We start from the raw sequence: 23757 nt of genomic DNA, 5'->3' as shown, positions 1-23757 counted from the left end.
TTAATGGCACCTATAGTATGGCAAAACAATGCAACAAACCCCATCGATGGGAGTTGTGACCACCTTAAATTGAGGTGGCTCATTGCAATTAATACACACAAACCTTTTTTGTAGGCATATGCTATGTTCGTTGCAAAATGAGCCGGTTTTAGATTGCTCACAAATCTGTCAGTGTGGTTTGTTTTTGAAAACACAGCATAGGGGCGCCTGGGTGGCGCAGTCGGTTAAGCGTCCGACTTCAGCCAGGTCACGATCTCGTGGTCCGTGAGTTCGAGCCCCGCGTCGGGCTCTGGGCTGATGGCTCAGAGCCTGGAGCCTGTTTCCGACTCTGTGACTCCCTCTCTCTCTGCCCCTCCCCCGTTCATGCTCTGTCTCTCTCTGTCCCAAAAATAAATAAACGTTGAAAAAAAAAATTTTTAAAAAAAAAAGAAAACACAGCATAGCAGTCACAGCAGCTCAATGATTAGTGGTCAGGCAGAATCATGGCCGTCCTAGTCATAATATGCTTCCCAGCAAACATCCAACCACAGAAGAAACACTTTATGTGTGAACAGAACAATGCTTTCTGCGAGAGCTACAGATACACCACTCGCCGGGAAGGGAAGTCAGCATTTTAACCAGTGACTATTCCTTAGCAACCTTAAAAATGATTGAGAGCCGTGAGGCCTCTCTTAGACTCTGTGGAGCCCCAAGTCCTGAATGCCTTTCAAGACCTCCAAGCACCTTTAATGGTAAAGATTAAATTGGGGCTCCCAGACAGGGTGGTCTGGGGAGTTTGCTTTCTTATTATTCTTCCTTACACGGTTGGCGAGGGTCTTGCAAAGATTGTATGTGTTCGCATCACTGCCACCCGGTCTCTGCCTTAGGAATTCATTGCCTTTGGGATCAGCAACATCTTCTCAGGATTCTTCTCTTGTTTTGTGGCCACCACCGCCTTGTCCCGCACCGCCGTCCAGGAGAGCACAGGGGGAAAGACACAGGTATGGAACAGCGGCATGGTGGCTTGTGTCTCCTGCAAGGGATGAGCCGGGGAAGTGGCTCTCAGGAAGGCTGGCTGGAGAAGTCAGCAAGGGGATTACCTTGGATACATAGGTTTGTGCCTCCTTGATCCGGCTCCCCGCCCAAATCTTCTTCACATTTATGGTTGCCTAAAGCACAAATTCTCAAATTAATCTCTTTGTGTCACTGCTCAGCTGGCAGAGAGCTATACTTACCTGCTTGTCCAGGGACAAAAACAACTGACAAGGAATCAGTAATGAAAAATACTGATTTTTATCTATTTGTTATCTGGGGATAAAGAAGGCCTAGTGAAAGCACGTCATGGCTTAGGAGGTATTATATTTTCAGGAAAATCAAAAGTGTCTGTCTACATTTCCTTTACAAGGATAGGAACTTCCTCCAGAGGCCTTTGGGCCCACAGAACAAGTTTGTTGGCCAAGAGTATTGTTGTCGTAACATTTCGGCATTTCTTCTGGAGTACAACTTGTGTTCCTGAAGTTCGGAACGTGGGTTTAAGTTGTCGCCTTCACAAAGTGACCCCAAATCCCTAAATAACCCTGCCTTCCACAGGCCAGAAAGCTCAGGAGCCCTTCTCAAAGGCTCTCTTTTCTAGCAGGAAATGGGGTCAGAGAGGCCCAAATAGGTGGATGGGGGCATGGGACAGGCTCAGGGGTGGTGTTTCTGCCATGCCTGGAGGGCTTTCCCCTCCCCACACACAGCTATTATTTAAGAGTAAAAAGTGTAATGAGGCTATAAAGGAGAACAACAAATCCAAAGGCAGTACCCTTAACACACACGGTCTTCAGACAGGGTTTTATAAAAGAGATGGGCTGAGAAAACTAGTGACTCCCTGCGGTGGCCCAGGGGGAGCTTTGTCCCCCCCAGGCACACATGATTCTCTCTTTCCATTTATAATGGATCTCTGCGCCGGATTTGGAAGAATGAGCCTCTACCAGTTTCTTGGCTCCAGCGGAACAAAATTTAATTTTAATTTTCAGAATTTTGCTTTTTAAAAAAAAAAATGTTTATTTATATTTGAGAGAGTGTAAGTGGGGGAGGGCAAAGAGAGGATCTGAAGTGGGCTCTGTGCTGACAGTAGTGAGCTGGAGGTGGGGCTCGAACTCATGAGCTGTGAGGTCAATCTGAGTCGAAGTCGGACGCTCAACCGACTTAGCCACCCGGGTGCCCCTAAAATTTTGCTTTTAATAATTGAATTTCCTTTTTCGGGGGCTTGGGGATGCGAACACTTCTCACTCTGAAGGAGCAGGTAAGACAGCGCAGCCCTTGCCAAGAGGCAGAGCCGTGCTCTGAGGTCCCCGGGGAAGAGGCCGGAGGGGACTCCAGAGCTGCCCCCGTGTTCAGGCGGCTGTCAGCAGGCAGGTCCCTGCGGCTTTCACCTGAGCCGGGGCATTGACAGACTCCCGTGGCAGCATGCGGGTGTGGGCAGGTCCCCAAGCGGTGAGGTCCGCTCTCCTGCTGTTGCCCTCCAGCCTCCAAGGAGGCACGGGCCAGCCGCCCCAGGAAGAATGCCCGTGTAAAGTGATGCCTTGGCAGAGGTCTAGGGGTAATGGTGTTCTGGTAAGCTGACACCTGCCGTCACACACTGACAGGTATTATATTTAGGAATGAAGGATGCCAGGATTTCAGTAGTGAAGAACGAAGCAAGCACAGACGTGACTTGCTCTTTAATTACTGAAATGTATACTAAGTTCAGGGTTAAAAGTCTAATAGCCTGGACTACAATCCAGGGACTCACAAACACACACACTGGCAGCTCTTCCCTCGTTGTGTGGCTTCGCATGTTTTCTCTGATGTTGGGACCTCAGTTTTCAGCATCTATAAAATGGGAGGATGAATCGTATCCCCCTCATAGGGATGTTGTGAGGATTTAAAAACAAACACACGCCACGTTTGTAAGATGCCGGCACATACCTGTAAACACTTAGTGTTCCCGTCATTAACTCCTCACGATAGGAAAAGCATCGTGGTACCTGTGATGCATATACTATGCCCTGACGCAAAAGAAACACCCCGGCGAATACTTCCTGAATGAACGAATGGAATAATGAGGGTTAGTGACCGTTAACTGTCTGCAGCACATCCTCAGATTGTAGAAGAGCTGAACATTGCAACCTGTTGTTTCTTTCACCCCCATCGGACTCCTGCTGACTCACTAAAAAGTATTTCTGATTGCAAACTTCCCTCAGCTCCGATTACCTTCTCACTTGTAACAGAATAATTAATTTTCTAGCGACTGAATGTGCTCATAGATATAAAATATACAGCACCTCCCACAAACCAGCCTGATAGAGTGAGTGCGTGTAATGGACCCCTCGCAGATTTTAATATAGCGACCAAAATTTGTCCTGGCGGCTTAGTGTTGCATATTGGCGGCTTAGTTTTGCATATATTTGGTGAGTGGGTGGCCATTCCCCTCGACATGGGCTGTCATTTCTGTCCCCAGATCTCCCTTTCCTTTAGCAATTCACAGAGCCCTACATCCACGGCAAGGTGCAAGTGGCTCATGATAGACAACAATGTTGGCTAAGCGATTGTATGGAAGAAAGGAAGGAAGGGAGGGAAGAAGGGAGGACATCAGCTGCTCCACTTAGAGAGGTGAGGGAAAACCACCAAGGCACGGGCATCCTGGAGCCGTGGTGCTAACGGGCAGCAAAGAGCCTAACAGAGGGCTCTGAATGTACAAAGCATCCAGATGTGCACAGCCCATCATTTGCATGATGTTGCCTCAGGCTGAGGTAACCACGGTGGGAACCTGAATGATCAGTCTGCCAGGTGGAAAGACGGTGGCTATGAAATTTCCTGTGGTTTTCAGATCTCCTACGTATGTTGGCTTTATCTGTCTCTTTCAGCTCACACCTCCAGTACCAGGCGGCCCCCTGCGCCCGGTACAATCTTCCCTGTTGCTTCTTCTCTCGTGGCTTTGCTTCTGGTGCCCTGTCTCCTTTTCTCCTTTGTTTCAGAGCTTCTGGTCTTCACCTCGGCCAGGTGCCAGCTGTCTCAGCAGAGAGTTCATTGGTCAGCTAACCAAACCAGAGAATAGCCCCACCCCCTCAGCCTCTCTCCTAACTATTTATGGATCTTAGGAGAGCTTTGTTTTGCCAGCGAAGGTAACGTTTCTGAAGGTCCTTTAACCCCTGCTGTTGTCCCGTCATCACTCGGGCTGCTGGGGGGCAAAACTCTTGAGCCTGCGCCCAGGGACTGTTGGAGGAGGCAGGGGGTATGGTCCCACTTCTCATTATGCTCCTGTAGCATTTTGAATTTGCAGAAGGGCCGGTACGCTTATTTTCTCTGAGACTTCTGTGCAAATCGGTGCCGTCCGTACGATGTGTTATCAGAATAACTGCTATTATGACTACTGCTTCGGTAATGCGGAGGAATTAGACGTGTGCCTTGGGAATTTATTGCCCAAGAACATTCACGATCTGTTGTTGCAGCAGGGGAGAGGTCCATGTTTCCCGCTATGGCAAATAATTACAAGTGTGGCCTCCCCACCTGACACAAAGGCTATAGGTCTGTAATACATCCAGGCCCAGCCGGCTTTCCCTTAGCAAGCTCAGGCTTCACGTTTTCTTTAACTTCCCTGCCATAGCTACCATATATACGTTTCCCGTTTTTCCTTCAGTTGTGTAGAGTTGTAAGAAATAATTCTCATTTGTCTCAACAGTACTGAGCAGAAGGGGGGAGGCAGGGAGGTGCACCCACGGCCAGGCTCTCCTGCACACATCCAGCAAGCTGGAAGACACGAGGGAGAGGGATGGACCCCGTTCATGGGAGGTGTGTGTCTTTCAGATTGCCGGCATCATCTCGGCTGGGATTGTGATGGTCGCCATTGTTGCCCTGGGGAAGCTGCTGGAACCCTTGCAGAAGGTACAACCCTGCTTCCCAACAGCCCGATTGCATAATTTCTCTTCACTGCTCTGTCACCAGAGAAATAACAGGAGATTTACAAATCCTCACATGGAAGACCATTCCCCTGAATAACACAGCCTTCCCTGTCCCTCTTGACAGTCGGTCTTGGCAGCTGTTGTAATCGCCAACCTGAAAGGGATGTTTATGCAGGTGTGTGACATTCCTCGTCTGTGGAGACAGAATAAGATTGATGCCGTAAGTCACTGGCTGCCCATTTTTGTCTGAAATGTTTGTTTCTTATGTGCTTCCTGCCGCATCACTATGTCCCCTTCTCTCCTCAATCTCACCTGCGCTGTGGGACTCCCAGAGCGGAAATTAGAATTGGATGGATAAGCCAAAGCCTGCCAGGTGAATCAAGCTTTGAGAAGGTCCTGTATCCCTGGGAAGATGTATTTCCATCTAGGAAGAATCCCACATAAACACATTAAACACCAGACCAAATAAACACATTAAAAAAAATAATAAAAAGAAATGAGCTTTCTAAAAAATAATAATAAAAATGAAAAAATAAAAATAAATTAAAAAAATAAAAATAAACCCCTCTGTAATATAGAAGGACAAACGAAACTCAAACAAAGCAAAACCAAAATACAAAACCCTTACTGAGTTTAACTCTGACCAAAGTAACCTTCAGAACTGTTCTGAGGAACCATAAAAGCCAGAAGCTAACTGGGTGCCTGGGTGGCTCAGTCGGTTGAACCTCCAACTCTTTTTTTTAACGTTTATTTATTTTTTAGAGAGAGAGAGAGAGAGCACAAGTGGGATTGGGGCAGAGAGAGAGAAAGAAAGAGAGGGAGAGGGAGACACAGAATCTGACAGGCTCCAGGCTCTGAGCTGTCAGCACAGAGCCTGACACAGAACTTGAACTCCCAGACCGTGAGATCATGACCTGAGCCGAAGATGGATGCTTAACCAACTGAGCCACCCAGGCACCCTGAGCCTCCAACTCTTGATTTCGGCTCAGGTCATGATCTCAACGGTTTGTGGGATACAGCCCCACGCTGGGCTCTGCCTTGACAGCACTGAGCCTGCATGGGGTTCTCTCCCTCTCTCTCTGCCCCTACCCTGTTTGTGCTCTCTCTCTCTCTCTCTCTCAAAATAAATAAATAAACATTTTCTAAAAATTAAAAAAAATAAATAAAATCTTTAAGAAATGTGGGAACATAAAATAATACTATGCAGTCATATTTGCTTGTACTTGCAAAAACTACTGGTGAAAAGTGTGCACATGTACATGCACAGAGACACATATGGAAATGTGAACACAAGTGAGGGTGTTGGACGGGTGAAGAGGGGAGAGGGTAGGAAGCAAGGTTTTCTACTGTATGCCTTTTTAATATTACTTCCATTTTGAACCACGTTAATACATTCCCTATTCAAAACTTAAATTAAAAACAAAACATTGAAATGGGACAATTGGTCTTTGTTGGAAACATCAGTTTCTACTTCCATTGAAACATGAAATGAAGTGAGAATATTTTTAAAAAGCGGAATTTGTTCATGGACAATTGATCTTCTTGTTTTTACAGGTAGTGTCTCACCTGATGGTCCCTGACAGATTAACGAGGTTCTTTCCATTTCTGTTTTGTCCTAGGTTATCTGGGTGTTTACGTGCATAGCGTCCATCATTCTGGGGCTGGACCTCGGTTTACTAGCTGGGCTCATGTTTGGATTACTGACTGTGGTCCTGAGAGTTCAATTGTGAGTAATGTAAGACCCAGATTTCCCAAAAAGAAGACAACATGCCCTGAGATTTCTTTCTTTTTTTTTTTAAGTTTATTTATTTGAGAAAGAGTACAAGCGGGGGAGGGCCAGAGAGAGAGGGAAAGAGAGGCTCCCAGGCTCCGATCCGACAGCACGGAGCCTGATGTGGGGCTCAAAGTCACGAACTGTGAGATCATGACCTGAGCAGAAACCAAGAGTCGGATGCTTAACCGACTGAGCCACCCTGGCTCCCTACACCCTGAGATTTCTTATACCATTTTAATAAAATATAGGGAAACCACTCCCTTTCATAATAGTTACCATGTATTGAGGGCTTCTATGAATTAAGCCTATAGTGCTTGGCACACATTATCATATTTAGTCTTTGGGACAATCCCATGAATAGGTTTTTTAATTCTCATTCTACAGAAAAGAAAATCAAAGCTCCGAAAGGTTAAGAACCTTCCCCAAGATCACACAGCTAGTAAGTTGCAGAGTCAGGGCTTGAACCCGGATGTATCTCACCCCAAAATCTGTGCATTTAGTCACATGCTCTACTGCTGCCCTCTCCTTCTGGTCACAGCAAGAATAAAAGATGCGTGACTCAGTAAGGACTGACGTGGCTCTGTAGTTCCTTCTGCAAATGAGATGCAGTCTGTGGGGCACATACCGGCTTGGGACAAGATAGCCACTAAGTGTATTACAGCTCATTTTCTCCCAAAGCTAATAACTCAGAACAGGAGATTTTAAAAGCATTTACTGTAGCCCAAATTCATTCAGATCTGCCAAAGAAAACGTACCCAAGAAACCACATGAGTATATGAAATAGACGTAATTAGGTCATATACCGAGTGAAAAGAGCAAAGACATGGCTTGATGTCATGGAAAACAATCTGTGGGAGAGCCGGAAGGTGTATGGTTTTTTGTTGGTTTTGTTTTGACTCTTTTTTTTTTTAATGTTTATTTTTGAGAGAGAGAGAGAGAGAGAGAGAGAGAGAGAACGCACAAGTTGGGGAGGGGCAAAGAGAGAAAGAGGGAGACAGAGAATCCAAAGCAGGCTCCAGGCTCTGAGCTGTCAGCATAGGGTCCGATGTGGGGCTCAAACTCTCGAGCCATGAGATCATGACCTAAGCCGAAGTTGGATACTTAACCGACTGAGCCACCCAGGCACCCTTTGTTTTGACTCTTAAGAGGCTTTTGGTATGTGCTCTCCTGTGTTTATGAAATTGTCTGAACAGAGAGGCAAACAGAACCTGGTTTCCTCCTCAAAACTTCTGTGATCTTTCCAGAGTTCTGGCCTCTTCTCTGTCTGTGCTTGGGCCATGAAGGTTAAAAGAATCTGGAAAAACATCAGCTGAGACACCTTCAGCTTAGCATAAGCCCACCCTTGTTGTTCCACTGGCCAATTCTCCTTCTCTTACTTCTTCCCTACCCTGGCACGTTGGAGTCTTCCCCAAAACTTATGTTCACTGCCTCAGCACTCTTAACTGGTTCCCCAAGGGCCCAGGAGAGTTCACGAGCTCCCAAAGTACCCAATTTGCTGCTGGAAAGTAACTCAGAACCTGTCCTTGGAAGATGTTTCTTCTCATGGTCTGTATGCCACAGTGTGTGCTTTGCCTTGCGTGGGTGTGGTTGGGAGAGAAAGGTTTGTAGAGAGAGGCTCTATAGCTTATGAACACTGTGTGAAAATTTGGCACGGCCCAGTAAGCTGAGGAGAAAGCAATGGTACGTTTTGGCCACTGATTTGGTAACTAGGCTTTTTGCCAACCAAAAATTGTATCCTCCGCAATATTTCATTTCCAGTATTATATGGCTGATCCAGAGGGCACACAAACAGACACTCTTTCTTCAGGAATTGTGTTTAGCACCTGTCCCTAGTCACACCTGAAGAATCACGGAAGTTTTTGATGGTACCAGGAACAGGAAGTGAACAGTCTGGTTGATGGGAAGGATGTACTGCTGGCTCTCCCAGGCTCCCATTTCTAGAAATTGAGACTAATCTGGTCACCGCAGACTCACCATATTTCATCAGACAGTTGTTCTAACTCCCGAGTAAGTTCCAGGCACTGTGCCAGGCACTGAGGACCCCTGGGTTAAAGATAACCTAACCTAACCTTACCTCCGGGGCCTTTTTGGCCTTATCTGAACCTCAGCTTACTCAACCATAAAAATGAGGACAGTACTGCTGACCTTCCAGAACTTTGGTGGCTCCTAGACAAAACTTAACGTGTGAAAGCTCTTTGCTTGGCCTCTAAAGTGTTGTACACAGGGGAGTGGGATGTTCATGACTTCTCTCAGCCCTCAGGAAAATCCTCCTTCTCCAAGGGCCCATGCAAACACCAGCTGTTCATTTCAGAATTAGCTGCAGGAAGATGTGATCTGTAACAAGGACACACGATGCAATAAAGAGCTGAGAATGATGGGCTCTTTCGTATCTGTGATGTCTTGTCATTTTTTATTCCAAAGTATGCCTGTTCCACAAAATCCTGACCTAATTTTTCTTCTTTTAGTCCCTCATGGAACAGCCTTGGAAGCATTCCTAGCACAGACATTTACAAAAGTACCAAGAATTACAAAAATGTAAGTGCCTTTGTGAGACAGTTGCCGCCCTTGGGTTGCTAGCCTGGATTTTCAGGGGGTAGCGTATTTCTCTTTCAGTGTGTTAGGTACAAGGTAGCTAAAGGGGGAGGCTTCTTCCAGGAAAGTTTAGAAGTTCACTGGGGGTGTCATGAAAACTTTGACCTAATGTGCTCTCTGATATCCATGGTTTGTATGAATTGTGTCCATGCTAGTTTGAATGTTTGTTTATTTTTTAATGTTTATTTATTTTTGAGAGAGAGCATGGGAAGGGGCGGGGGATGGGGACAGGGGGACAGAGGATCTGAAGCCAGCTTTGTGCTGACAGCAGAAAGCCCGATGTGGGACTCAAACTCACAAACCCATGAGATCATGGCCTGAGCTGAAGTTGGACGCTTAACTGACTGAGCCACCCAGGCACCCCTGAATGTCCTTTTAATGTAAAACCATTGTAAAAGGAATTTTAAAAAATAAGCAGTTTGATTATTTCCAGAAGTTGCATCAAAATTCTATTTCTCTGCTATGTAATCCTTACCACCCATGAAATTATCTGAAATCCCTGTAAGATTATCTTCATTTAATGCTAACACAAGACTTTTAAGCTCTCTGATTAGACATTTTGCCCCAATCTTGGAATTGGAAGAAATGACATATAATATTGGAAGTGAAAACATAAAGAAAAGACACATCCCACTTATAGGCTTGTGTTCCTTGAAGTAGCTTAGCGGTCACCAGGGGAAATGGCGATGAAAAAGCAGAGAAAGAAAATCAAGAAAAAAACCAATTTAGCGTAAAAAAATGTTGGACACAGAATCTGGAATTCCATTAGCTGCTACTTAATTTATTTCCACATCTTTCTCGGCACTGTCAAGAGCTAAACAATGATGGTAGAGAATCTTTTGGCTCAGGGAATCATGGGCTGAGTTTGGGGGTTTGCAGGTCCAGGCTCCACTTTGGGGAGACTCTGTCCACATCACTCAGCCTCCCAACACCTGTTTTCTCACCTCAGGGGCTCGGACTGAAATCGCTATGATTCCTAAAGACTAGGAAAGTCTAGGATTTCGCAAGCTCTACTTTTGGTCTGGCCACCATGTGTCAGGGTGAGAACAAGCAACCGACATTGTTGGCCTCCATTCTTGCACATCCCCTCAGTTTACTACCTTTTTTCTTGTTCCTTCTTTTTTTCTAAGTTTATATATTTATTTTGAGAGAGAGAGCGAGAGGGGGAGGGGCAAAAAGAGAGGGAAAGAGAGAGAGAGAGAGAGAGAGTCCCAAGCAGGCTCCCTTGGCACAGAGCCCGATGCAGGGCTCGAACTCACAAACAATGAGATCATGACCTAAGCCGAAATCAAGAGTTGGATGCTTAACCCACTGAGCCACCTTGGTGCCCCAACGCTCCTTTTTTTTTTTTTTTAAGAATTTTAGCCAAAGAACAAATTGGGGTTCCGTGGTATGAACCTGAGGCAAATCACGTCCTCATTCTCAGCCTCAGTTTCTCCATCTGGAAATCAGAGTGTTGAATAATTGCTTTTGAAGGCCCTTCCTAACTTGATCTTCTGTGGGACTGTAAAGTTCCAGTAGTTTGAATAACCTATTGCCTCCTAAGTGGAGACAGCCCCTGTTCAGGGAGAAGTGAGTGCTGTCGTCCAGCCCCTCTGAGTAATTGTAACTTGGCTCCTAGCCGAAAAGCCAGAAATTTAATTAAATATTTGAAGGCTGAAATTATTTAACTTCACACATTTTGTTTTCTTAATGCCAGATTGAAGAACCTGAAGGAGTGAAGATTCTTAGATTTTCCAGTCCTATTTTTTATGGCAACGTTGATGGTTTTAAAAAATGTATCAAGTCCACAGTGAGTATTTTATCCCTAGAAATTTGGTTTCTAACCTCCTTTGAGACTTCATTCATTCTACGGGTATTTATTGCCTCAAACTGGACAAGACCCTACACCCTATTCCGTTTGTATGGGGCTTTAAGAATTATAACATCCAAGTAACTTACAATCTGTTTGGCAATAGGAAAGAACCCAGAAATACCATACGTTAAAATCCAGGTAGCAATAACTATGGAAGACCAAAACAGTAGTTTAGACAGTAAATGTGAAGAGTTCAGAGAAGGGAGAAATCCATGTGGGTTGGGCTAATCACATAAGAAAGATTATGTCAGGTGTTTGGAAACTATATGAGCTGAGAGTCAGAGGTAAGTACGTGTATTTGGGCAGGGAGGGTGTTTGCCCAGTTGGAGTAAAGGGTAAAAAGTATAAGTGGAATATGTAAGCCGGAAATTCTGGCCTAGAATGGCATGCCAAGCTTTGAAGCTGAGGTTTGCCCCTACATCAGTGTTTTTCTTAAGTGAGTTCCAGAGCAAACTGGTTCAAGGGAATGGTCATAGATTTTGCAATAGCAAAAGGGCTCTGTGATGTCAAGGAAATTTGTTAACACAGACTTAAAGCTAAAGAGGTTATTCTGTGTGGTTTTTTTTTTTTCTTCGTTTGTTTGTTTGTTTGTATTTTACTCTTTTAGAGCCTTTAATATGAGACTGTCTTCCCTGAGTCTCTGGCTAGGTGGGGTAGGGGTGATACTGGAGACCTCCACCAGACCTCAGAATTTCTTTTCTGGCAGGATGTCTCAAGGAATAATACCACTTGGGAAATCGCCTTTCCAGATAACAATTACCGTTAATGAGCATTAGGAACCAGATGTTTTAAGTAACTTGACATTTCTTTCCAAAGGTTGGATTTGATGCCATTAGAGTGTATAATAAGAGACTGAAAGCACTGAGGACAATACAGAAACTCATCAAAAAAGGACAATTAAGGGCAACAAAGGTGAGGCGACATCTTTCTTTTTCTTGTTAAATCCCTTCTCATGTGAAAATGAAAGCAGTTAGACAGTTGAAAATTAGATTTATTCGCTTTGGTACCCAGATGTGTTCAGGCAGTTGACAATGTATGTTGGACGACAGTTATTCTTGTAGGCAAGAGGGAATGGGAGAGAATTAAAAAATCAGCAGAACTCTGTGGAAACACAGAGTGTGATACTTTTTCCCATCGAGAAATAAACCTTATTTTTACTGAAGGGAACAAAATAAATGCTAATTCAATGCCAGAAAAATGCTCACAACAGAAGGCAGCTAAGTTCATAAACTTTTAGATCTATTACCTTTTATTCAGACTCTCCTGCCTATGTATCTCTTGGCCAAGTTCCACAATCTTCCAGAAATCAAGAGTTTCCTGGCTCCTCTGCTCTTCCATTTTTCTTCTTAGGGAACATCACAGTTTGGACTGAGGTAAATCTCATTCCTTAAGAGTTCATCCCTTTGATGTTTTGCTCGCCAAGGAAAAGTGTATAGGACTTTTAAGTAATTTGAGATGCATTATTGCAAGGTGTCCCCGGTCATTGGCAACTAAGTTGGCAGTGTTTTCTTTGTTTAGAATGGCATTATAAGGGATGCTGGTTCATCAAATGATGCTTTTGAGCCTGATGAAGATGTTGAAGACCCAGAAGACCTTGATATCCCAACCAAGGAAATAGAGATTCAAGTGGATTGGAACTCTGAGCTTCCGGTCAAAGTGAATGTTCCCAAAGTGCCAATCCACAGCCTTGTGCTTGATTGTGGAGCTGTGTCTTTCTTGGATGTTGTTGGAGTGAGATCATTGCGAATGGTAAGGTTTTGGTGCTTTGAATGACAGATTTGGAGCTTTGGCCATAGTACCATGATACGGGGTACCTGGTCTTGCAAAAGGGTGATTGTCGGATCTGTAATTTTTCTAGAGGAATGCTTTTGCAACAGAGTGTAGTATTTTATTTTTTAAAAATTTTTTTTTCAACGTTTTTTATTTATTTTTGGGACAGAGAGAGACAGAGCATGAACGGGTGAGGGGCAGAGAGAGAGGGAGACACAGAATCGGAAACAGGCTCCAGGCTCCGAGCCATCAGCCCAGAGCCTGACGCGGGGCTCGAACTCACAGACCGCGAGATCGTGACCTGGCTGAAGTCGGACGCTTAACCGACTGCGCCACCCAGGCGCCCCCAGAGTGTAGTATTTTAAAGCATAGACTGCAAGGCCAGACATGTGGTTGAATCCTGGCTCTCCCACTTACTCACAGTGTGTCCATGGACAAGTTGCTTAATCTGTCTGTACCTCAATTTCTTAATCTGCAATATGGGGGTAATGATGGTACCTACTTCATGGGGTTGTTATGAAGATTAAATAGGTTTATATATATGGACATATTATATATGTAGCTAATAAAAAAGCTAATATATAATATATATATATACTATGTATATATAAAGAAAGAATGTTTAGAAGTATCTCAGCAAATATTAATATTTATTAGGTTTTATTTTTTTGAGTATAGAAAATGGAATATTTAAAAGAAGAAAAAATGGGGGCTCCTGGGTCATGGGACCAACTTCAGCTCAGGTCATGATCTCACAATTCATGAGTTTGAGCCCTGTGTCGGCCTCTGTGCTGACAGCTCAGAGCCTAGAGCCTGCCTCTGATTCCACGTCTCCCTCTCTCTCTGCCCTTCCCCTGCTCACACTCTGTCTGTCTGTCTGTCTCTCTCAAAAATAAATAAACATTAAAAAAATAAAATAAAATAAAGACAACCATGTGAAGTGCTCCAAAACAGACTAATTAGGGTCAACTTGACTGCAAGTGTCAAGTTTAGGTGAAGCTGCAGGTTGTAGTAAGAGGGTCGGAGAGAAAAGCAGGGTCAAGGTACTGACAATCAGATGTAATAACATGGAAATGACCCCAATAGGTGAAGGGGATTAAGAGTACACTTCTCTTGATGAGCACTGAGGCATATATGGAACTGCTGAATCCCTATTTTGTACACCTGGAACTGATATGTTAACTACACTGGAATTAAAATTTAAAAATGTTTAAAGTCTATTTAAAAACTTTGGAAATGAAACCCTGAGGTTTAGCCTAGTTGGGGCTTCCTGGCTGCCTCTGCAAGGGCAGGAAATGATTCCACGGGGTGGATAGTAGGCAGGTTAGGCAGAAAAAGTGATTATACTTGACAGAAGAGTTCAAGAATATGCTGACAGTTGCAGGGCGCCTGGTGGCTCAGTTGAGCATCTGACTCTTGATTTTGGCTCAGGTTGTGATTCCCAGGGTCGTGGGATCAAGCTCCACATTGGGCTCCATGCTGAGTGTGGAGCCTACTTGGGATTCTCTTTCTGTCCCCACTGTCCCTCTTCCTTGCTTGTGCTCTCTCTAAACACACACACACACACACACACACACACACACACACACTGACAGGTTCTATTCCAGTTCTTTTAGAAAACCTGGCTATTATAATGCTCATTTGAGAACATAAATGAAAACATAAGTCTTATTCTTTACTGTGCACTTTACTCTCGTCTTTGGTTCAGATCCATTGTAGATTGTATTGGGCAAAGGGTTTAATGAATTACTTTTGGGGAGAGTACTAACTTATCTAATGCCAGGATATTTCCCACACCCACACCTATTTATTTATATCTCCAAACAGAGGTCTTGATTTTTTTTCCCTGAAAATGTGAAGTTCTCTTTTATTATTGCCCATAGTTCTCATGTCTTGATTTTTTTGTTTTTAATTTTTACATTTTTACTGAAATATAATTAACATACAGTATAACATTAGTTTCAGATGAATAATATAATGATTCAACAAATTCTATACATTATTCAGTGCTCACCACAATAAGGGTACTCTTAATTTCCTTTATTCACCCTTCTCCCCTCTGGCAACCCACCAGTTTGTTCTCTGTATTTAAGACTCTGGGTTTTTTTTGTTTGTTGGCTCATTTGCTTTGTTTCTTAAATTCCACGTATGAGTGAAATCGTATGGTATTTGTCTTTCTCTGACTTATTTCACTTAGCATTATGAGTGATGTTGAGCATCTTTTCACGTGTCTCTTTGTCCATCTATGTTGTTGCAAATGGCAAGATCTCATTTTTTTTTTTATGGCTGAGTAATATTCGTGTGTGTGTGTGTGTGTGTGTGTGTGTGTGTGTGTATACACCACTTCTTTACCCATTCATCTATTGATGGACCCTTGGGTTGCTTCCGTATCTTGGCTATTGTAAATAATGTTCAATAAACAGAGGGGTGCGTATATCTTTTTGAACTAGTGTTTTCATTTTCCTTGGGTAAATACCCAGTAGTGGAATTATCAGATCATTTGTTGTTTCTATTTTCATTTTTTTAGGAACCTCTATACTGTTTTTCACAGTAGCTGCCTGCACCAATTTATATCACCGTCAACAGTACACAAGGGTTCCTTTTCCTCCACAGTTTTTTCAATGCTTGTTAATTTTTGTCTTTTTGATATTAACCATTCTGACAGGTGGAAGGTGATATCTCATTGTGGTTTTGATTTGCATTTCCCATGGTGAGTGATGTTGAGCATCTTTTCATGTGTCTGTTGGCCATTTGTAGGTCTTCTTTGGAAAAACATCTATTCCGGTCCTCTGCCCATTTTTAATCAGATTATTTGGGGTTTTGGGTATTGAGTTGTATAAGTTCTAAGTTGTATTTTGGATATTAACCCTTTATTGGGTGTATTATTTATGAATATCTTCTCCCATTGAGTAGGTTGCTGGGTTTTGAGTTTTTCTGTGTGTATGGTGTAAGGTAGGAGTCCAGTTTCATTCTTTTGCATGTAGCTGTCCAGTTTTCCCAACAACATTTGTTGAAGAGACTGTCTTTTCCCCATTGTATATTCTTGCCTCTTTTGCCATAGGTTAACTGACCACATAAGTGTGTGGGTAACCTGGGTGGTTGAGTTGGTTAAGCGTCCGACTTCAGCTCAGGTCATGATCTCGCGGTCTGTGGGTTCGAGCCCCGCGTCGGGCTCTGTGCTGACAGCTCAGAGCCTGGAGCCTGATTCAGATTCTGTGTCTCCCTCTTCTCTCTGCCCCTCCCCCACTTGCACTCTGTCTCTGTCTCTCTCTCTCTCAAAAATAAACAAACATTAAAAAAATGACCATTTAAGTGTGGGGTTATTTCTGGGCTCTCTATCTTGTTCCATTCATCTATATGCCTATTTTTGTGCCTGTACCATACTGTTTTGATTACTGGAGATTCGTAGCATATCTCAAAATCCTGGATTATGATACCTCCAGCTTTGTTCTTATTTCTCAATATTGCCTTTGGCTGTATCTTGAGTTTTTTAATTAAATTTTTTATTTTGAGATAATTGTGGATTCACATGGAGTTTTAAGAAATAATGCAGAGAGATCCTATGAAACCCTTATCCAGTTTCTCCCCCTGGGAACATCTTGCAATGCCATAGAACAGAAATCACAATCAGGATATTCACATTGATACAGTCAAAATACAGAGAACTTTTTAGGTCAGTTTTACACTTGGAATCCGATGGCCACATATCCATACGCCTGTATCTTCCATTGCAAGATACAAATGTATGCTCTTGTCTCTAATCAGCAGGGACTATGTTAGGAAGCCTCCTGTATGCCCCTCTTTCCTTTCTTCCGCAAACATTCTTTAATCACCTCTGTGCTGTTGAGCCCTGTGCTGTTGTGCACTGGATTTACCACCTCTTGAGATGGTCTTTTCATCCCTAATCATACCATCACTGTAGGTTGAAAACTTCTGTGGTTTTCCAATAATGAACGTTCCTCCAGTAATCAACTTTCCTTAAAGTCCTGATTAACCATGAAAGTGTTCAAGTTTCTCCTGAGCGAGTAATTGAATGCTACTGAATTATGGGCAGATGAAGTCACTCATTGTTACAAATTCTTTTTTAAATTTTTAGATTGTCAAAGAATTTCAAAGAATTGATGTAAATGTGTACTTTGCATCGCTTCAAGGTAAATGCATGCACAAACATATCTACCTATAAGACTTTCTGCTGAGCCCTTTCTTCTACCTTGGGAGTGTGGGTACATGATGTCCAAAGAGCCTTTTTTTCAAACTATTTTTTATTGTGGTAAAAGATGTATAGCATAAAATTTGCCATTTTGGTCATGCTCATGTGGACAATTAAGTCAGTGGCACTAAGTACAGTCACAATGTCGCACAGCCATTACAGCTATCAATTTCCAAAATTTTTCAGTGCCACAAACAAAAACTCTACCCATTATGCAATCACTTGGAGGGCCTTTTTGAAACCTGGAAAAATATTACTTCCAATCTGTGCAGTAGAGCTGGTAATCTGTGGAAATGTATGTCCTGATAACAGTACAGGGCCAATGGAGAAAATTTACCATGGGGATGACTTAGGTTCTTTAGAAGCAGAGGCTCCTCTAGGGTCTGAGTCTGTGTCTCTCTATGTACGAGTGTATGTGTATAGGAAAATGCTAGTGCTCAGACTGAGTTCTCTAGAAATAGGCCCTGAGATAAAGATTCTTGGGCAAGTGACTTATTGAGAGTATACATGAGAAATTCATGCAGGACTGCTGGAGGCAGCATAGGGCAGGGGAAGAGGCTGGACAAAGACATTGTTTTAGAAGTCTACCTTAGCCTGAGTTTGAAAGGAACACAAAGCAGGAAAAGCATCAGAAGTTTACCCCTCCTTGAGGTAAGGAGGCCAGCCTTTTTACCCTCATATCAGTCAGTAAAAGGCTGTAGGCCACCCAAGGTTGGGGTGTAAACCAGTGACCAAGGAAAGTTCTTCAGAGAAAGGCACAGCTGTGAGTCATTAACAGCCAGGCTCATCATGGCAGCCTGAGGACGGGTACCCTGGCAAAACCACGTGCTTGTGAGCCGAGGCTGTCTACCACAACCAGTTATGGCATAACCATTCCCTGTGCTTCTGGAAAAGAAACTCAGTCAGTTTAGAGCAGGGTCACATTTTGAAAATGAGGGGAACAAAATGAAAAGGAGGGGCTGACAAAATTTAGTATTGGCTGATGTTACAAACATGTGTTTTGCTAGAGACTGAACATCATCTCTTTCTTTTGAAGATCATGTGATAGAAAAACTGGAGAAATGTGATTTCTTTAATGATAACATTAGAAAGGACATACTCTTTTTGACGGTCCATGATGCTGTCCTCCATCTACAGAACCAGGTTAAATCCCAAGAGGTTCAAGATTCCATTTTAGAAACGGTAAACATTTAAGCTTTCTACATAAGTATCTTTCCTAAACTACGATGATTTCTGTAAAGAGCAAAAGATTTTCACAAATCTACACCTGAATCACAGTCTAGTAGGATTTGGGGCCATCTGCCTGATTTCTCAGGGCCTCAGTTTTTTCATCAGTAAAATGGGAGTGAAAACATTTACCTCACAGGGTTAATAGGATGACTAAATAAGATAGTTTATGGGAAAGCACCTGGTAGTACCTGGTGCCTACTCATTTTACAACGTGTGAGCTTACTAATAAAAGTAGGCATTCACTGTAATAATGCCTTTTTAGAATATAGATGGCGAATCTTGGATTTTCTGTGATATGGGTATACAAATGCACAATTATATATATAATTTAAATTTTCAGCCATCTGGAAAACCTCAGTGATAAATGTCTTTAAATAGAATCCTTTAGGTCATAAGTGATCTTTGAAAAAGAAAAAAAGAAAAGTCATGAGTCAGCCCAGAGTTAATAATTTCCCAGAAAATAGAATAGACCCTGGTTTCCCATGAGCTTCCTTATTTTGTCAACTATCCTGACACATACCCCGGACAGCCAAGCATTCCGGGCTGGGTCACTGGGCTGAGTCACTGGGCCTGGCCCAAGAACCTCTTCTCTCATGGACCCTCTGACAGTGAATTTGAAAAATTAAAACAAACACTTATAAAATAACAACAATAGTAATTATTCCAGTGACACAATGTACTATATTTTTAATTGCTTCCTTCTTTTCTAAAATTCAGATGAGCAAGTTTTTTATTGTATATTGGAAGTTAATGTTTGAAGTAAAACTAGCTTAGAAAACAATAGTGCATTATTCTTTTTAGCTCTTGTTAGTGGAGAGGCCTCTTAATGCTGGGGGGTGGGGGATGGATATTAGCATTAAATAGTAAGGTATGGATCTTACATACAAAAAAAAAAGGTAGTAAAATCACAAATCTCAAAAAGAAGAAGAAGAAGAAGAAGAAGAAGAAGAAGAAGAAGAAGAAAAGGAAAGCAAGCTACATGCAAGATGCTCATCTTAGAAAACTCATAAACTTTCCTCTACTTTCTAACTTAAAATCCTCTAACTCACAGGTAACAAAACCAAAGCAGGATCATCCAAAACATCTAAAAAACAAACAAACAAAACAAAACAAAAAAAGCACCTCACTTAAAAGTATCTAGACCTGAGGTGTCAAATTCTTTCTCAACCTGAAAATGGTTATTTTGTTATTTGTTTATACCCTACTTCTGATTCAAGCTCTCAGGCCAGGAGTATCACAGAAACCACTAACCAAGCATGCCCCTCCCAGGGCTAGACTCCATCTTGTCTGCCATCAGGGAGGCATTGAGAGTGGCTGAGATGGATTTTTTGACCCTGAACAAATGTTAGACTGCATATAAATGAGTGCTTCTATCATACACCTACCAGGTCACTGGATAGGAGGATGAGCGCTACTGGTGACCCATTATACCAGGAACCTTCTACCTTCCATGTGACTTCAGTGTCTAGCACAAAGTCCCATATGTGGTAGATGTCTAGCAAATGATGATAACTCTTGCCTGTGGTACTTTCCTTTCCTTCAGGAAGTGTAACTTGCATATTATGGAGATTGCGGATGCAGTGATATGACCCTCTCCCTGTCCGTTTATTTAACCATCACAGGGATTATCCCAGGATAGCCTCAACTTGTGGTTACACCCAGCCTCTAACTTTCCCATTATGTCATGACCATCCGCAACAGGGGACAACAAGTCCCTGATGCATTTCTGCACGAGCAAAGAGAATTGGGTTATTTATGTCTGAGGTGGAAAGTAGCTGAAAAGCACTTTGAAACATCACTCTTGTCTGGGTACGCATTTGGAGTTGCTTTAGAAATATCCTTCTTCACACATAAAACAAAGCCCAAATTGCTATTGGTTTCCTCTGTGTGGAAGGTTAAATTGCACGTTACTGCTAAAAAGCAGAACTTTCCCCCAAAACCAACTGGGTCCATACACTCTGGTCTTCCACCTCCAGTAAAATCTCCATCCAGTTCAGCGGGGGACTGTTCATTGTCATCAGTCACAAGCCCTCCGCTGGGCATTCGCTGTATACTCGAGGGTGTACTACGTGCTCTCAGCTCAGCCATTGAAAGAAAAACACAACTGAGTCCTGAGTCATTTAGGCAGACAGGGTGACTCTTAAGAGGTACACACTTCAGAGGTTGGAGAAGAGAGCTGAAAAGGAGGTGAGACAGTGGAGAACGGTGCCAGTTCACACTTGAATGTGAAAAAATAGTATGGGGAAAAATTCCAAGGTGGGAAATGCAGAAGAACAAGAAAGCTGTGAAGGGTTTTGCAGTATGTAGATCATAGATGAGAAACACCAGCAAAGCCTCAGATAATTTTCTGTGGGGTATCAGGTGGGCTGATGCGCTGATGTCATTATCGTTCCAATAAATATTCTCTGTTCTCTTGGTCAAGATTACGCTCATCCAAGACTGTAAAGATCCCCTTGAATTAATGGAAGCAGAGCTGATTGAAGAAGAACTTGATGTCCAGGATGAGGTATGGTCATTAGTTTCTTTCAAAGAAAATAATTTGGATTAAATCTTGAATCAACAGAATAACACAAATAGTGACTATGTCTGATTAAAACAATTCAGGGGAAATAATTAAGAAAAAATACCAGAAGGATGGCTTCATAGAAAGGGGAAAATGGTGGAAAACAAGAATTATCCCTTGGGGGCATTAAGTACTTAGGGACCCTTTGCCCCAAGTATGTAGGCATGATCAGTGACTAGAAGCAGCCAGCACACTGGTCCTAATTTTCTACCTAAGCCTCCCCATACATCCTCTTCCTTTCCTACCTAAGGCCAGGGAGTTTCATAAGCTTCAAGAGAAGTATGTGAGGCACAGGACCCTTTCTTTATCTGACTGATTATGGTAAACAGGATACTCCATTCAAGACTGATGCCATGTATTTCTCATGCTCTTGGGACATCAGACTCTTCCTAAGAACCTTGACCGAAGCGTAGTATCTGACTGAACTCTATGGCTCCACCATCAAGTAAGATGGGGCCCACAAAAGAAGAGCATAGAAACTTTAAGGTTGAAAGATGTCTTGGAATATCAAGACATCCACATACTAGCCTTGTGCAGAGATCTCTCCTAGTCCATCCCCAAGGATGTTGACTTAGCTTTTGTGTGAACATTTCCAGATATTGGCAACTGGTAGCTTTTCAAGGGAGTTTGTTACATGGTTGGATATCTCCAAGTGTTAGTTTTGCTTACAAAACTAGATGCAGCCTTTCTTTAGTAACTACCCAGTGGACTGAGATCTTCCTTCTGTAGCAACACAAACCCTCCCACTGAACAGCCCTTACATATTTGACGGTAGCTCTCATGTTCCATCAGACTCTACTTCAGGCTAGATTCCTCCAGTTCCCTTTATTCCTCAGACACAAAATTTGTCAATGCTTCTCTAGTCAAAAAGGGGACATAAGATCCCAGATGGAGTCAGGTCAGCATGGAGATTATGCAACCACCATCTACCTTGATCTTGTCAAGATATGTCTATTACTATGACTTTAAAATGTGTTTATTTTCATTGCAGCCACATCAAAATCTTGGCTACTATTGAGCAAGGGGCCAACAACAAACTTGGGCATTTTACACAAACTATGGCCCAGCTAGGCTCCCCATTTATATTTATATAATTGAGTTTTGACCCTAAAGCAGGGTAACACATATTTTTGCCAGACTACATCTTGTTGGTTCTAGTTTGTGGATACATTTTCGAATTCTGAACTCCTCACCTACATACGATCTCTCCATCCTACTGGCGTCATATGCAAATCTGATCAGCTTGCCTTCTCTGCCTTATTCCAGATCTTGATAAACATGTTGTTCTCAACATTCGAACCCCTATGGTAAAATCAGGTAGTGTGGAGGACAGGCGGAGATTTTTGTGGAGAAAATACATTGCTAGGGTGAAAATCAGAGGTCCTACCTCCTTAGTCCATCAGCTTAGCGAGTCTAAGAATGTCATTCTTAGCCCAACATGGGGCTTGAACTCATGACCCTGAGATCAAGACCTTGGCTGAAATCAAGTCAGATGCTTAACTGACTGAGCCACCCAGGTGCCTGGGGATGTCATTCTTGAGCTTAGAAGTACTTCCGGCTTTAGCAGTTTGTGATTATGGTTATAAGGCTGACTTAGTGGAGTAAACACTCATCAAAATTGGAAGTTAGGAAGTTGCCACATTACAGAAGTTTTTTTGGATTGCCCTATAAACTAACGGCATCTTTATTCAGGTAATGGATTAGAGGATCGATCATTCAGGTAGGGTACCTGTAGCTAGCAAAGGAGTACAGTGGAGTGGTTTTAAAAGTATGAGCTTTAGAACGAGACAGATTTGTGTGCTAGTCCCAAATCTGCTACTCACTGGCTGTGTAGCCCAGGGAAAATTACTTGCGTGTCTTCATACTTAGTTCCTTCATGTGAAATAGAAACAGTACAACAGAGTTGTACAAATTAAAGGATGCATGCAAAGGAATACTAGTCTCTTGTACATAGTAAGTGCTCAATAAACAGTACTTACTGTTTCTAAAGAAATCCAAGTGGAGAATAATGAGGTACAAAATTAAGTTTTTACCCCATGCACACCTAGGATGAGTAGACGTAACCCAAACTATGAAATCCTGTTTGTAAAACACAGAGATAATGTAGACCAAAGGAGAATTCATTCGTATGAACGTTTCATTTCCCCTTTGTTTCCACAGGCTATGCGTAGCCTTGCTTCCTGAAAGTGGGCTCAGGAGGTTGCTATAAGCTGGGACTGCAAGGCAGAATTTACCCACCATCGTAATTCTATGCAAACATTTTCTGCATGGACTATTTCTTTGGACTTGAGACACTCATTCTCTTTCCATTCGATTTTTTTTGAAAAATCCTTTTTTTTTTAACTTCTTAGCCAATGAAAGAGAACGACTAAGATTTATTTTTAAGGCTTGATTTATAAAGTAAATAGCTTACCTCTACAATGCGCAAAACGGTGAAGATTATCCAGGTGATTTAGCAATGTCCAGGATCTGCTGATGTTATGCTGCTGTTCCTTCATATCAGATTTGCTAACAGTGCTCTAGTGGGGACTGGTGTACCCCTGTTTAGTCGGGGTAAGTGTGCCCCAACAGTCTCCGTGGGCAGGTGAGTCGGGAAGGATTATCGTAAGAAAAAATCAATTTCTGACTGACCTCGATTCCCATGAGCTGCATTGATCACAGTGTATGGTGGCACTGAATAAATGAAGAAGTTTAATCATTAATGCATTCGTCAGTAAAGGTCTTCAAAAACCACTTTTAGTGAATACATCAACAAAGTTTTTAAAACGCAAATTTAGTACTCAATAATCAGTGTTATTATATGTGACCAGATTAAAAAAAAAAAAAAAAAAGGGTCACTTAAAAGGTTCAGAAACAGGC

At 42.7% G+C, this 23757-nt stretch overlaps 1 protein-coding gene across 1 annotated transcript in view; it reads left to right on the top strand.

Annotated features, from left to right (window-relative positions):
• SLC26A4 (solute carrier family 26 member 4) overlaps positions 1 to 23082 on the top strand; it is a 50222-nt gene extending 27140 nt beyond the window's left edge. The window contains exons 9-20 of the mRNA XM_047097462.1: positions 867 to 980; positions 4810 to 4887; positions 5029 to 5124; positions 6524 to 6630; positions 9144 to 9213; positions 10970 to 11062; positions 11942 to 12037; positions 12644 to 12874; positions 16992 to 17046; positions 18142 to 18287; positions 20758 to 20841; positions 23059 to 23082. Coding sequence (XP_046953418.1) covers positions 867 to 980; positions 4810 to 4887; positions 5029 to 5124; positions 6524 to 6630; positions 9144 to 9213; positions 10970 to 11062; positions 11942 to 12037; positions 12644 to 12874; positions 16992 to 17046; positions 18142 to 18287; positions 20758 to 20841; positions 23059 to 23082 — 1194 coding nt within the window. The remainder of the gene's footprint in view (positions 1 to 866; positions 981 to 4809; positions 4888 to 5028; positions 5125 to 6523; positions 6631 to 9143; positions 9214 to 10969; positions 11063 to 11941; positions 12038 to 12643; positions 12875 to 16991; positions 17047 to 18141; positions 18288 to 20757; positions 20842 to 23058) is intronic.
• Positions 23083 to 23757: the final 675 nt, after the last annotated feature.

The sequence above is a fragment of the Lynx rufus genome, unplaced genomic scaffold, assembly GCF_022079265.1.
Source record: "Lynx rufus isolate CCGP_SWC_20201006 ecotype Redwood Valley unplaced genomic scaffold, mLynRuf1.p SCAF_4, whole genome shotgun sequence".
Classification (NCBI taxonomy): Eukaryota; Metazoa; Chordata; class Mammalia; order Carnivora; family Felidae; genus Lynx; species Lynx rufus.
Note: the sequence above shows the minus strand (reverse complement) of the source record. Positions and strands in the feature narration are given on the sequence as shown.